General features: G+C 45.0%; 1 protein-coding gene across 1 annotated transcript; it reads right to left on the bottom strand.

Moving 5' to 3' along the window:
• Window positions 1-2,462: 2,462 nt before the first annotated feature.
• LOC135378252 (uncharacterized) lies at window positions 2,463-14,717 on the bottom strand. The gene is made up of 4 exons (XM_064611227.1): window positions 11,163-14,717; window positions 10,525-10,697; window positions 8,111-8,386; window positions 2,463-3,660 (listed from the first exon to the last, which is right to left on the bottom strand). The coding sequence occupies exons 1-3, from the start codon at window positions 11,295-11,297 to the stop codon at window positions 8,128-8,130; spliced, it is 567 nt and encodes a 188-aa protein (XP_064467297.1). The 5' UTR covers window positions 11,298-14,717; the 3' UTR covers window positions 2,463-3,660; window positions 8,111-8,127.
• Window positions 14,718-15,572: the final 855 nt, after the last annotated feature.

Genomic DNA, 15,572 nt, shown 5'->3' with positions numbered 1-15,572 from the left:
GCGGTGTACACTGACGCCATAATGGTCTGCTCTCGGACACCGGAGGAGCACAGCCACAACCTCACTCAAGTACTCACTGTGCAAAGCAAAGCTAGAGTAAAGGTCGACTTCAAGAAAAGGAAGCACTTCCGTTTCTTGAGAGAGTCCTGGATGGGTGAACAAAAACCACAGAGCAAGAGTCCGTGGCACGTATCTCTCAGCTACAAAACCACACGACGTACACTCACCCAGGGTGCTCATGGGCTTCGCAGGACACTTTCGAGCATCTATTAGGGATTACGCCAGTAAAACCAATTGCCGACCTTACACTCGTGCGGTGCAGATTGCCTGGGAGTCGCACACCATTTAAGGGGCCGTATACCACCAGATGACTGATCAAGAATCAGGGCATCCTGAAGGCCATCGTTTATGTTGGACCGAATGGAACAGAAGAAAGAGCATCTATGGTCAACGTCGTCCCTTCTTGTCCACGGAGGGATGGATCTCAAAGGGGAGGGGGGATTAATGCAGAGAGGGAAAACGGAGAAGAATATTTAGTGGAAAACGTTATGAGTCTGAATGGGTGGTTAGTCTTTCTTTGTGTATGACTGAGAATTCTATACTGTTGTACAAGCACCTGCGCCAAGAGATGTAAAAGAACTGAGATCCCCCTTGCTTACTTTTTTTTTTATTCCGTGTTTGCGCCGCGAAGCAACTGTGGCTATGAGCGGCGTACAGAGGACAGCACGAAGGAGTAGGGGACAGGGGGGTTAGCATGCGTCCTGGGACGACTTCAGGGGGAACTGTGCCGACATTCGTCTGGAAAGTCTTCGGAAAACCCAGGGAAAACCTCAGACAGCACAGCCGGTGACAGGATTCGAACCCGTGTCACCTCCCAGTCTCGGCGTGGAAAGCGATCATCCTAACCACTATGCCACGGGAGCTGGAGCTTGCTTACTACTTCAACTTAATTTGCACCACGGCGTCATTGGTCACAAAGTGAATCCAAGTAGAAATGTGGTAGTGCTGCAAGAGAAGGGTTTGCAAAAGCGGGAAAAGAAGTGTTGCTAACACATGTTGATCAGACACCGAAGCCTACGTATCGTATGGGACAACAGCAGCTCTTTCACGCGGTGTTGATGGGCAATAGTGACCAATCACGTTCACACCCAGACTTTCCTAGGACAGAACAGAACTCCTCCCACCTCGAGTAATTGGCACTGGAGGCAGTCAGTAGGGTGTCCTCTGGTTCTACCTGGTGGGATGGCATCCTCAAGAAGAGATTGTGAGTTGGGAGGCACGGGCGTTGGTCTTCATGTCGAAAAATACTGAAAACAACGCAATGCCATCCACGGAAGCCAGCACAATTCTACGATGCAGTGATTTATCCAGACACTCCTTACACCCTCCCTATCTCCCTCAACAAAAAATGTTCGGCGGCACCCACTTACGTTTTTCCTGTGCACCCTACCAAGGAGGGGGGAGGAGGCGGAAATGTCAGTTATGATATATTAAGCTGTTACGACGTAACCGTGATAATGGCCCCCTCCAATACTTTGCAATCCCCCCCTCCCCGTGTTTGCGATTCTCGGTAAGCCACTGCAGCGATGCATGCGTAAAGCCGCTGGCGGACTTACCAGGATGTTACACTGAAGAACAAGCAGCAGGACAAGGGCTCATCTTGTGGGAGGAGGAGGAGAGCAATCGTGTGTTCCAAATTTTTCAAACTCTGCTACGCATTAATCTTCGACGAATGTCTAGTTTGCCTTCAATAGACGATTTCAGAAGATCCCAATCGCCCTTGCGCACGCATTGCATCCTGGGCGCTTACTGAGTGGGGGTACGAACAACTATCCTTCGTGTTTCGCTTTCGCTGACCTTGACACGTCGTGGAGAATGCACCGGTAGGGAAGAAATCGAAACAGTTTGGAGGCCACCCGTTTCTTTCGTATTAGTAAGCGCCCACAGTTCAAAGCGGCGAACATTCTGGAATTTTCTGAAGTCGTCTACCGAAACTTTCGGAGAAATTTCCGTGCAATAACGTGGCGCCACCTATGAAGTAGACGCCGAACAAGAGGTGTTTCGGTTTCGGCACGGCCGGACCAGAGTGCGCGAAGTCCGTCCGTGGTTCTGAAGGGAGCTCTCTCCGCATCACGTATTGTAGTGAGTTCGGACACTTTTGCGAACAGGGGAGACACAGTGACGAAAAGGACGACACATTCACCGGGAGTTTTGTGTGTCGCAGTCACAGCTCCTGCTTTTCGTTTCCGCACCAGTAAATTTCATAAATATTTCTTGCACGAAGCCTCATATCTAAAACACGTATTTTGTCAATGCTTCATTCACTTTGCTAAGGAAGAGCTTTGTTGGACAAGTATGCGCAACCTAGACATAAACGTTGTTTCTGCATTTCCTGCGGCCTTGGCGTACCATGCGGTAGTGAGGGTTTGAAAAGAAGAAGAAAAAGAAAAAAAAAACCGAACGATGTGTGTTCTTGCTTTATTTTAGTAGGTTAATTCTGCTATTTCTGCTATTCTGCTCATTGCACCATAACGTGGCTCGGGCAAGCCTAAAGTCAGAGCTGTTCAATTCCTGTGGGCAATATCATTCAAAAGTGACATGGTATCGTGCAACTGGGCTTCCACGATGTTCTGCTAGAGCCAAAAACCAAATTCACCTTCTTCGACTTTGATGAGGATCGGAGATCCATGGTTTTAGTGGTTCGCAGCAGAGCATTTATTCACTTAAAAGTAAATGTAATTCCACGTTTACAATTTGATTTCTTGATTCTCGCTTTCATGATTTCTTTGACTGCACTATGACACACTTCTATTGTAAACAATTGCCAACAATAGATTATCAGGTTTTACAAAGAATTGCGTTCACAAGCCGCTAAGGACTGGTAAACTAAAATAACAAGCGCGAATGCAAGCATGTTCGTTATAAGTCCTATCGGATAACTCACCGCTCCAGCCAATGGCTGCTGAAACAAAAGCTGCAATAGCGAGGACTTTTCGCATGTCAACACGGTTATGAAGGTAGGAGGAGAGAGAGGTTGTGAACGCCTATACGCTGTTCCGCACGCATCGCATACTCATTGTCAGTAATGCTCCGATGGCGTCCGCTGGAACACGCTTCGATGGCCCTCGTCGATCAACACCTTGTAAGCTTTCCAGCTCGGTCATCCAACCAATAGCCGTCATTGTGCCATTCCACCAAGGGCCTATGCTTTCTTTTTCCTTTTTCTTTCTTTCTTCATCTTTTTCCACATGACGAATCGCTCTTGTGAGAATGTAACGACGGTGATGATGAGCATCAGTAACCACGAAAATGTAATAATGACGATGGTGAGCATCAGTGACCATGAGGATGTGATCCAAATCCACGGAGAGAACATAGTCAAGCAATATCAAAGCGCAGATTTTGCTTAAATGCGATGCCGGTTGTAAATGTTACCTTTTAGATTCATCCCATAAAAGGGAGCCGGCATGGCAGGATAAGGGACAGAAAGAAAGAGAAATATTTTACGGATAAACAACGGTAAGGACGCATGCAGTGTATCTATTGTGTCAGACAATCAGACATCAGGCGTATCGCAGCAGACTTTGGACGCCGTTAGGCTAACGTCGTCACCCACTTCAACGGCGGTCTTCCAGCACCTCTTGGCTACACCCTAATGACCTGCAATGCAGAATTACGCTTCATTAGTGGGTGTGGTACGCTTAAAGACGTCCCCACGAAGTCTAGCAAACCCATCTCCTGTGTACATGGCGCTAAATTTACGATGAACGTCGTCCGACGAGAGCGATACAGGTACAGCTCCCGTGAACCTTAATAATATAACACTGGAAAAAAATCGGTCCCATTTCCCAGCGCGATAACAGCCACCCTTGGGGTACTGGGGGAATATTAAATGAACAAAATCCTTGCGTTAAACTAACAGAATAATTTTGTTCAATTAAGATTTCCTCATTGCCCCAAGGGTTGCTCTAATCGCGCTCGGGAACGAGACCATATTTTTTCCGGTGTTATTATTAAGGTTGACAGGAGCTGTACGATAGCATGTTGGCGCAACAGCAAAGCGTTTCATCGTGTCTTTTGTTTCGTCTATTTGTATACAGGGTGGAGTGTTCCAGGAAACGTGTAACTAAATCATAATAAAAACTACGCCACCTAGAATCACGCGGCAAACGACACTAGGTTTTTTCCCCTTCGTGATGCGAATGTCATCTAACTTAAGTATCTTATGTCAGTTTTTACGGACTGTACTCAGAAATTTGCAACGTAAAGGTCACTTTTTTATCCCACCAATGTGAAGCGCGTGCCGAATTTATCAAGTTCATACTAATTAACACGGATATTGAGGAGCTATCCCACAGGAAAAAATAGCCCCACATTATGCGTTTCGGAGCGTCCACAATCTACTGCTCGACCACTTTTTGCGCGCCCTCGCTCACAATTCGAACCCAGCCCACACGGGGATAGTAGAAAAAGTGGGAGTTCTTGAAATGGGGAGAGAGGGAAGGCATGATGCCAGCGGAAGCCGCATGCGATATAAGCCCTGCTTGTCTTATCTGGTACCGAAGCAAGAAAATGAAAACACTTTTTATGAAATCCCTGCGTGGACTGGGTTTAGCAACCTCCTTTCGTCGGACTGAGACCGAGGGCGCGCAAAAAGTGGTCGAGCGCTAGGCTGTGGGCGCTCCGAAACGCATGATGGTCGGCTATTTTTTTGCGATGGGATAGCTCCTTAATATCCGTGTCAATTATCATGAGCTTGAGTAAATTCGGCACAGTCTTCACATTGGTGGGGTAAAAAATGCGACCTTTACTTGGCAAATTTTCGAGTTCAGTTCGTAAAAACTGACACAAATAAAACTTAACATCGTAGTACGTAAAAGAGCCATATGTGCAAGTATCCAGCGACAGAGATTCACAACAGAAAGAAGACGTTTGGGAGCATCTAAATTTTGATGAGACGAGACTTTCGTGCAGAAGGCTGCACTTCTTCAGGTCTAACACCAAGTTAAAATTCCAGATTATATAAGACATGTTGTAAGGTAGAGAGCGAGGGTTGGTACAAACATAAAAATAAACATACAAACATATATAATGAAATAAAAATGGGGCAAACTGACGGAGTCGTACCCCCTTTTTATTTTATTGTATATGTTTGTATTTTTATTTTTTATGTTTGTGCTAACCCTCGCTCTCTACCTTACAACATGTCTTGTATATTCTGGAACTTTGTAACTTGATGGTTGTGGTGGTGGTGGGGGGGGGGGGATGTAGGGATAAGGTTAGACCTGAAGAAGTGCAGCCCTCTGCACGAAAGTCTCGCCCCATTAAAAATTCAGATGCTCTCAACCGTCTTCTTTCTATTGTGAAAAATAAAGCTTAAGTTAGATGGCATTCATATCACTAGGTGGCAAAAACCTAGTAAGAACAAATGCTGTTCACCGCGTGCTTCTAGGTGGCCGTAGCTTTTGTAATTATAATTTAATAACAGGTTTTCTGGGGCACCCTGCATAGGGTAAGCCATTTGGCATAAGCCAGAGACGGAATGGATGCACAGCGCATTTCTGCTTCCGTCTCCCCTTCGCCGTCAACTGATGCCAGGGATGTTTCCACCTGCAGCAAACGGTTCTTGATGACGCACCTACTTTCCCCGCGACGCCTAATGCGGATGAATATCAACCTTTTAGGGAGCGGGGGAGATTACATTCATCGCCAGTTCCGGAACTCATTATCCCCTGCCGAACAAGTAAGATGTTGGATCCTAGCGAGGATGAGGAGACGCGCACCCTTGGTGCTCGACGATAAACATGAGACTCAGGCGATTTAGCTGCAAACATGTGTTCGTCTTAGATTCCAAAAGCTTCTGACAGGACATACACACTTTATTCAAAATTTGCATCGTGGAAATTGTCGCAGTTGTCCGGACAGCATTACCAAAATCAAGCTGTCACGTTGCCGGTAACCAGGAGGGTGGGCAACATTATCAAAGGTTTGACATGAGACAAGTCCCACCAGAAACCGTAACTTTTCACAACTTCATGCACAGTGTTAAAGGGGCACTGAAGTGCAACTTTTCGACACCAACACAAAAAGGCACGGCATTTATCATTTGCGTCGTTCGTGAACGAAATCCCGGGTTTCCGCCTTCCCTCTTCTCTCCTTCTCAAGAAGCGCGACAATGCGGAGCGGTCTCCCATTGGTCTCCTCAAACAATTTGCTCAATCATCGCGGGAGATGGTTTGGAAAATCCAATGGGAGGCCGCTCCGAAGAGCCGCGCATCTTGAGAACGAGAGAAGAGGGAAGGACGTTCCTTTTATGTCCGTCAGAGTAATGTTATCTTCCATTCCACGAGAATATATATATATATATATTTTACTTTGGTAAATCGTAACGGAAAAGTCGATATCCGTCAACGCCGGTGAACAATGACCTTAAATTATAACATGCACGCTGCTTCGATGACGCGGACAGGAACCTTTGGACAAAGTGTGAGGTGTGCTAGTACGACCTCCAAAAACTGCAGCGACGTTCTTCCACTTGGAAAGGGTACATTCGATGACGTTGGAGGTCAGCCATGTGACGTCAACGCAAGGTTTCTTGTTTCCGTTTTACTGTTTGCGTTACATTTGCGTTGCCGCGTGAAAGTCAGTTTCAGAATTTATGGATCGATTAGCCAAGCAGCCTGTCAAAATGCGCCAAGCAGCCTGTCAAAAGCGGTCTCCCATTGGTCTCCTCAAACAATTTGCTCAATCATCGCGGGAGATGGTTTGGAAAATCCAATGGGAGGCCGCTCCGAAGAGCCGCGCATCTTGAGAACGAGAGAAGAGGGAAGGACGTTCCTTTTATCTCCGTCAGAGTAATGTTATCTTCCATTCCACGAGAATATATATATATATATATTTTACTTTGGTAAATCGTAACGGAAAAGTCGATATCCGTCAACGCCGGTGAACAATGACCTTAAATTATAACATGCACGCTGCTTCGATGACGCGGACAGGAACCTTTGGACAAAGTGTGAGGTGTGCTAGTACGACCTCCAAAAACTGCAGCGACGTTCTTCCACTTGGAAAGGGTACATTCGATGACGTTGGAGGTCAGCCATGTGACGTCAACGCAAGGTTTCTTGTTTCCGTTTTACTGTTTGCGTTACATTTGCGTTGCCGCGTGAAAGTCAGTTTCAGAATTTATGGATCGATTAGCCAAGCAGCCTGTCAAAATGGCCCCGAAAGGCAGGTGTGCAAACCTTGCAACTCTAAATGTTACTTATGGCCGCCTTTCTCAGGTTGCATGACACAAACGAGGCTCCGAAGAGGCTAAAACTTGACCGCTGTTCGCACACCACCTACTGTACAAGCTATTCTCTTCTCTCGAATATCCTTTAGGACGCCTCCATCTTCCCATCATATATGTCAGCTTTCGTGGGGTTTCATGTCGGCTCCGGCGGAGATACTGCAAACGTATTTTTATTCGCGATGTATAAATTATCGCGACGATGTATGAATTTTCGCGAACCGCATTTGGGAAGTTATTCGCGAGCATTTAATTTCCGATTCCAGGTCTGTTTCCTTCCGCGGAATCAATGTGAAGCTGTGTTCGCGAGTACAATTTTTCGCGATTTTTTAGAGGTCGCGAAATTCGCGAAAATTAATACATCGCAAATAAAAATACGTTTGCAGTAGATGGATAATGACGGAATGTTTCGCTATAGATTAAGAGTAATAACCATAAATTAAATAAATGAAATAAAAATTCGAGATGCTGTATTATGACGTCTTGGAGAGAAAAACACAGACAGGTTTTTCAACGCAATAGAAATGTTAATTCAGAAATGAAATGAGCGCTGCTGTAAAGGGGATATTACGCTGAAAGGTGGGTACAGATATCACTTCTAAACATATCAGTTCTATCATGTCGCTTCTAAATATTACACAGGCCGGAAACTTACGGCAATATCCTCATATTTTTTACCAATCATAAAACTGGTGGCAGCAATTAATAAAAGCATTAGCATTGCTCTTTGGGCGTTACGAGTCGCAGTAAATCCAGATTCAGCAGTTGACAATCGAATAAACGATACGACGAAGAAATATAACGCAAATGTATCCTTACATTCTTAACGTCGACGGTCACCAGTAGACCGGATACTTTGGTGCGGGATATGATTGCGGATATCGGATCACGGGTGTACTATCTTGGCGATAGAAAGCTCGGCTGCTTGAAGGTTGAAGTGGAGCTTGAAGGGGTGGAAGCGGAGGTCTTTGCTCCAGAAGTTGCTGTTGTTCTTGCTTTTCCTTCAGCGCCTGGCACTCAAAGACGTCCCTGCAGCTGTAGCCGAAGCCACGCCCGTAACGGTCAGTCGTGTAGCCAAAGCGGTACGGGTCCAACCTGGATGCGGCCGATAAAGCATTGAATTCAGTAACGCCAGCTATATAAACTGATCAGCTGTGGGAACTATCAATATAGCAAACTCACATTGAGCTCTACTTCCTCCGAGAAACCACGCAAAGGATTATACATTTGACATAGGCGTTTACGTTGCGGTGCCGAAGTTTAGTACAAGCAGTCATGTTTTAAAGCTGTCAGGCCATATCATGCAACTGTCTACGGGACTGCTTAGTAGCATTTTGTGATCAACATATTGTATACTGCTTCAAGCAGTTGTCCTTGTCGTTTCTTCAGTCTGTGTTTTGCGTGCTATACTTTTATGTATATGTTGCACGCCTGCAAACTCAGGGTGTCTACCAAACTGCAGCCTTCAAATTCACCTCACTATTTCAAGCAAATTCCCTGACTAAAACAAAAGGGCACTTGGTGCTTCGGGCTACGTTTTGATACAGATTCTTCATAAAACAGACCATATATTAAGTATTAGTGAGGCTATCCTACTTTTCCCCCTCAGAGCTTGTAGTATTGACGAACTGCTACTCGCGGTAACGTTGCTGCGGCATCGCCGCTCAAGCACCGGTCGGCACTCGCGATTCGCCATGCATCATCACGGAACTTGTCTGCGATTTTCCCTGACTTCAGCTGCTTTTTGGCCAAATTCCCTGACAATTCCCTGACTTTTCCAGTTACATCAAATTCCCTGACAATTCCCTGTTTTCCAGGTTTTCCAGGTTGGTAGACACCCTGAAACTAGTCCATTTGTACATCTCAATACTGCTGCAAATCTAGAGAGATGTTGCAACCGTTAACCACATATTTCGGAACGTAATCGGGGGACATACGATGCTAAGTTCGCTGTATTTTAAAGGTTTTCACTGACAGAAGGTGGACGGCCGTTTCGAGCCACCGTCAGCACGCTAAAGATGTAGCGAAAAGCTCAGGAATATACTATTTATTGCGATGTTCACATTTAGGAAGATCATTGCGTGGATCGTATATATGCGTATCGTCTGCATTCCTGCACAACGAAAACAATACGCTTCAGGAGCTGTAAACCCGCACAGGATTTTTTTTTTACACCTGTCGGGTGTGAATGTCTTGTCGTTTTTGATGTAGATTTCGCACCAAAACTTCGTATATAATCGTTTATATTGAAATAAATAAATATATATATTGCAAATATGTTGAATAAATAAATTATGTTGAAATAATAAAAATCGTTTATATCGAAATAAATATATTGCAAATATATTGAGTAAATAAATTATATTGAAATAATAAAAATCGTTTATATTAAAATCGCCCCTTTTACACGCTGAAAAGTGTAAAATAAATTACGGTCATTCTACGTACACTGCGCATTACTACACTGGAGCCTTTCGCGCAGCGGTATTGTGGATCTGGCGGAGTGAATAAAAAAAAAGATTTGCGTTTGTATAAAGACCACGGTCACAGAACGTAACATTCAATGCGTTCACATCCTTAGTAGCACGGCTTCAAGTTAGAAACGATGGTGCCACAAATCTGTTCGCACGCAGGTTGAAATAAAAGTGCGAAATGGAGGAGCTACCATAATCTATGTTCTTAGGAAAATCATTTCATATGACATAATAACATTAAAAAAGATAAACGCCCTGTTGAATAAATTGCCAGAACACGACATCATACGCGAACCGTTTAAAACAGCTGCAACGTGTATAATGTGAGCTGCCGCTGCGCCATACATTCTGAAAGCAAGGTCAGCTGAAGCTTTCTGAAGGCAAGCGGAAGGAATTCATAGCAATAACTCTGTTTTTAATACAGCCTTCAAATATTTACAAAAGACAAGTGGTACCACAAAAGACAAGTGGCCCATTGGAGAAATAATAACCGTCTTACTCATATCAGTAAACAACATTTAGGAACGACACTTTCGTACAACAGGAAGACAAGAGCAACAGTAAACTAAATTTTTATGGTTACTTAGCGGTGTTCAGGAAAATCAAGGTGATCACCAATGGCGTAGAGTCTTCTGACATGACACACAAGACTTTGCACCATCAATGACCAAGTGCCCCCCCCCCCCCACACACACACAAAAAAAAATAATAACATAATTTGAATACACTGTGGCGATAATTAGCTACGGCGTTAGTTACCTGTCTGGAGGGTATCGGTCATTCGGATAGTACACCACACTGGCTGTTGGCCTTGCCTGTCCAGGCCAATACGGTCCAGGCGACGGAGCCGAGCGCCGCCATTCCCAGTAGCCAGAGGGTCGGTCAGCCGCGCACAGCCATGCCAAGCATGTCAAAAGAAGCACCACAAAATGCTGTAAAGTACGTCATAATTTTAATAGGCTCCCGTACTATAATTCATACTTATAAGCATGTCTTAGTCTGCACACGCGTTAGATTTTTTCGCAGCTGATTTAGCATCGCTGTAGGAGGCCGAGAAATAGGTGCACGCTGTACTACCGCATTCCAAAAGATCCATTCGAGACAAATCTTGAAACCACACAAACACTATGAATATTCGAATATCGTTAGTTTTCTTCGCTAAACAGAGCCACCAGATAAAGCCTTCTGGGGCACTTCAGACGTTAAGCAACACTAACGAACGAATTACAGCCAACAACACGTAGCAAAGTTCCCAGACCCTTCGGAGAAGTATAGTTTGAAAGGGCATTTTACGCGAAACACCTCGCATATGAGGAGAAAATATGAAGAATCACCCAACTGCTCACTGCTACCGAATGTTTCGAACGCTATCACAACGCACAAGAGTGCCCACCTACCTGCAGAAACATGCTCGACACTGAAGCCTCCGACGCTGACGGCGTGAAACTAGGCGACCGAATGACGCTGCTCACTGTTCCACCACTGGTTACATTGACCGAATCCTTCCGGTCAAAAGGAATGCGAGCACGCATGACGGCCACTGGACTCTCGCCGAGGCTTCAGAATTATCATTCCGCCGGTCACATTAGGATAGCTTCCCTATTCAAACGGCAATCCCATCGGACCGTGTACAAGCACGAGGTAGCGCTGCGGACCACAACGGGACGTCGGGCTTTGTGTCCTGGCCTCGCATTTCAATACGATCACCTTTTGTGTCAGCACAGTGATTTCCATGCATTATGATGAGTTATCCGTTTTATTGTCCGCAGTTTTCACCGCTATGTGCGATGCGTGTTCGCGGTATCGAGGGATTGTGGTAACGCCTGTGAAAGTCACGTGATTTCATATAACGAAGCGGCGAGTAGGAATTAAACCACAATAGGGCGTGTACCGTTGTTTGGCTTTGTACAGTGACGCGGGATTTGGCTTGCCGCTGTACGAGAGTTTACAAGCGATGTGAACCTAAAGTGGGACGAGTCAGAGAGAGCTAATGTGGCGGGCGCTGTCGCTCTTGATTTCTTTTCAGGATTTTAGGCCGCGGGATATGAAAAGTGGTCGCGCGGCACTGGCGTTGAACGCGTTAAAAATTAGAAACGCAATTAGCTCTCTTTCTCTCTCTCTCGAAACTTTAGTGCAATTGTAGGTCGCAAGAATGATGCTGCTGTAGATACCGCGAATTTGATTACAGGTGAAACAACGGCATTGTCTGTGTGATCGCACTCTTCACTGTAATCGAAAGACCCACGTGTTTGTGAAAGTCACCCGAAGGCTATACTTGACATGACATATACCATTCTTGACATGATCACAGTCTTCGTTCACTGTAAACTGAAGATACGTGCGTTTGTGAGCTCGGGAGGTTTTAGACACCAAAGCTCAAGTATCCTGCGAGCGGTTCGTAAAAATTTCGACAAGGCGTGATACGGACGATCACCATTCCAAACTTCAGTTTAAAAAAGTCAGCGGTCCTTCGAAGTCTTAAAGTGATACATTGTCTGCACATTTGGGCGTCAGGTATTTGTAACAATAATCATCTCTCACTCGCACTACACCGATATTTGTGCAGTCTGCTCCTTTGCTATTTATAACAGGCAACAAAAGCTCGCTTGTCCGAATCAATGCACGTCTTTTGTAAATTACGTCGTCACCAGCACTGACGACGTATCTTTTTCTTCCTCTTTCTACCCTTCTGCGTAAGCTAATTTGAAGGCAAACTGAATGTAATTTGGACGGGATTCTGACGGTCTCTGCAAACGGCAGCAGTGCGTCGCTCAGAATTTGCATTACTATTTAAAGGGTCACTAAAGCGCAAAAATGTCCCCCCCCCCCCCCTTCGCGGAATGAAAGGAGCCGTTACAGCAATACAAAAAGAACGGAGGAACGGGAGACGTCCGTACAGGAAACTGCAATTTGCGCTAGTCTTTCCCTCTGAAGAGGCGCGACAACGCGGAGCCGCCTCCCATTGGTCTCCGCGAACGATTTCCCGCGATGATTGGACACCCTTTCCGCACCGCCAATGTGGTGTGCCTTGAAAAAGAGAGAGGTTAGGGAAAGCATTGAAAGCATTAAAGAATTGCTATCGCTGCCCATCTTGATTGGATGTATCCACGAAGATGAGGTATATATCGAAAGACTACAAAAGACTGAAACATGATTATTTATGGGACGTAAATTTGTACGCGTAACCTATACGTACAAATTGACCGATGGAAGAGCCAACGATCCGGTAGAAGTCATGTTAAGAATGACACACTTGGGCAATGAAGGCAAAAGAATACACAGTCTAGTCGGGCGGTAGTGAACAACTCACAATTCATTAGGTGAAGAATGAAACCGATTGGGATCTGTTTGATATTTCGAACGGAGACTATTTTGCGTGGGAGCCGTTATATCCGCAGATCCGCACGGACATCCGCGCTAGATTGTGGTTTGCGGATAGAAACAGAACGTCTTGAATCCGCGCGGATAAAGTATGGATAAAACCGATTATTCGCATTTTATCCGCAAATATCCCTGACCGGAAATCAGGAGGGTACGGGTTAGAGTCATGGCGTCAGCACCTTTTTCCGGCGTTATTTGAATTCATTGATTCTTCAGCGTTAGAAGGCTTATGTTTTTGTGTCGTTCATGTCTGTCGCCTGCCTCGGCTAATTCTCGTTAATTCTCGGCTAATAATCGTCGACGATTAGTGTCCCTGTCGACGTCCCCTAGATGGAGCCACAACTGACATAAATGCAGTCTCGAACCTCGTTAGTATGACACTCGTTAATCTCACTTCTACGCTTTATGGACATTTTGCTTTGCAACCGTTCCCTCCTCATGTATCCGACAATGACCGAAATTTCTTTTGCACAAATAGGGAAGCGAACACGTGTATTCTTTCCCTCGATGTTATACGACCACCGTCGGTTCAACGACTGCTCATCGTTGGTCGAACGAGTAATATTATCGAAAAAAACGACAGACAGAAAATACAACTCAACTGACACTTTTATTGGAGTTCTGCCGTAAATAAACTGTAAGATGTTCTTCACGATGTCTCTTGTTTTGTAATAAATAATAGCGCAGCTTTGCGTTATGCATAAACTTTCCTTTGATACGTGTCACATACTGTCCGTTAACATGACAATTGGCTCTATGACCAATATCTGCGGTGAATATCACGGTCATATTAACGGGTGTCGATTGTAATCTAAAATGGTGTCGATACGTGTCATCCTTTGCATTGCTGTGTCATTTTTCTACAGCATTTTTCTAGACAATCCTAGATGACAAATGTGTAATCAGCGGTTTGCTTGGTGAAACATGAAAACGCTTCTAAGATAACATTTTCGTCGCGTGGATTTTTTCCTACAAATATAATGGCTGCAGACGTGTGACTATACTCAGTATCCGCGCGGTTGCGGTGCGGATACACCTATGCCATCGAGCGCGGTTGCGGATCTTATATGCTCGGATACAGTGCGGATGCGTACAGTGTGTCAATGTTACCACACACACCTCTAACTAGGCCAGGAAGAAAACTGTCTCTGTTCGAAATATCGAATCGGCTCTAAATCGCTACTAAAGCGGCTCGCTATCGTAAAGCGCATCTTCTATTTTTTTATATGTGTTCTTATTCTGGCAAGACTCACTGAATCCTCAGGTTTGACATCATATTTGCCCGACTGAAAATTCCCCATTCACTCCCCATTCATCGTCTCACAATAAAGTTGTTGCTGTTGCCGACTCAAAACCGAGATGTGTGCGTTGGTATGACTTGATCTTTATTAACAGACATTTGCAAATTAGATTAGCGGACTTTGCATTTCACAACCATATTTTACAGGATGCCGTTTGAAGGGCAGGCTGGAATACCGCGCAGAGGACTCTAGCCGCAGTGACTAGGAAGATACGTAGCATTTCGCCAAACTGTGGGCAGATTTTTCCAGAATGCCCTGCCGGACATGTACAGTGATCATAGGTGGGGAGTAACGCGTTACATTCGAGTAGTGAAATATGGTAACGCATTACATTTGGGAGAAGAGTAATGAGTAACGTAACGTCATTACATTTTAATAACTAACGCATAACGGCGTTATGCGTTACTGCGTGTTCGGGAACATTGCTTCATCGTCTAAACTTGAAAGCTTGAGCGAGGACCGTGCGTGCAGAATCCGGGAAAATCCTGGATTTTTTTCATCTTCAACAATGACAAGAAGGTCACATCGGCACCCACGAAGAACGCAAAAGAAGGGTTATTGACCTACCCTGGTTGAGATGTGACCTTTGTTTACCGCCTCTGTTTTTCACTCCCTCTTGTATTTTTCGGACAAATGGGGCAAAAGCGGCAGAAAAATAGCCTCTGCCCTCTGAACAAGTAACAAAGTACAAAGGGATTGGCTGTTTGGATTTGTACTGTGTAAAATAAAAGGTCACCGTCTCTATCAACCTCGACAAGGAGCACTCACTGGTCATTAGGCGTCATCTCAACCCAACGGGCGAAGCTCACAGATGAAAATTTTGAACATCAACTACTACTGCGTAGCAATAAATCGTACATGTAAGTTGTGTTCATGCGTGACCCTTGTTTGTGCCCAACACTGCTTGTATTGATTTGCGGAATGCACTTATGTGACTCAACCAAAAATGGTACATATAAGGACAACTGGTGAAGTAATGCAAAAGTAACGGCATTACTTATCAGAAGTAATGGCGTTAGTAACGCGTTACCTACTACCGCAACAGTAACGAGTAACGTAACGCGTTACTTTTTGAAAAAGTAGTGAGTAACGGTAGTGCACTACAAAATAAAAGTAACTTCCCCA

This window comes from Ornithodoros turicata, chromosome 1 (assembly GCF_037126465.1).
Source record: "Ornithodoros turicata isolate Travis chromosome 1, ASM3712646v1, whole genome shotgun sequence".
NCBI classification, from domain to species: Eukaryota; Metazoa; Arthropoda; class Arachnida; order Ixodida; family Argasidae; genus Ornithodoros; species Ornithodoros turicata.
This window is presented reverse-complemented; position numbering and strand designations above follow the sequence as displayed.

Bases quoted from the DNA above. Each gene is read 5' to 3' on its own strand.
- LOC135378252 (XM_064611227.1), bottom strand. From the start codon at position 11,297: ATGCGTGCTCGCATTCCTTTTGACCGGAAGGATTCGGTCAATGTAACC. The intron at 10,698-11,162 runs GTAGGTGGGCAC...CGTACTTTACAG, and splicing joins TGTCGAGCATGTTTCTGCAG to CATTTTGTGGTGCTTCTTTT. The intron at 8,387-10,524 runs GTAACTAACGCC...GGCCGCATCCAG, and splicing joins GACCGATACCCTCCAGACAG to GTTGGACCCGTACCGCTTTG.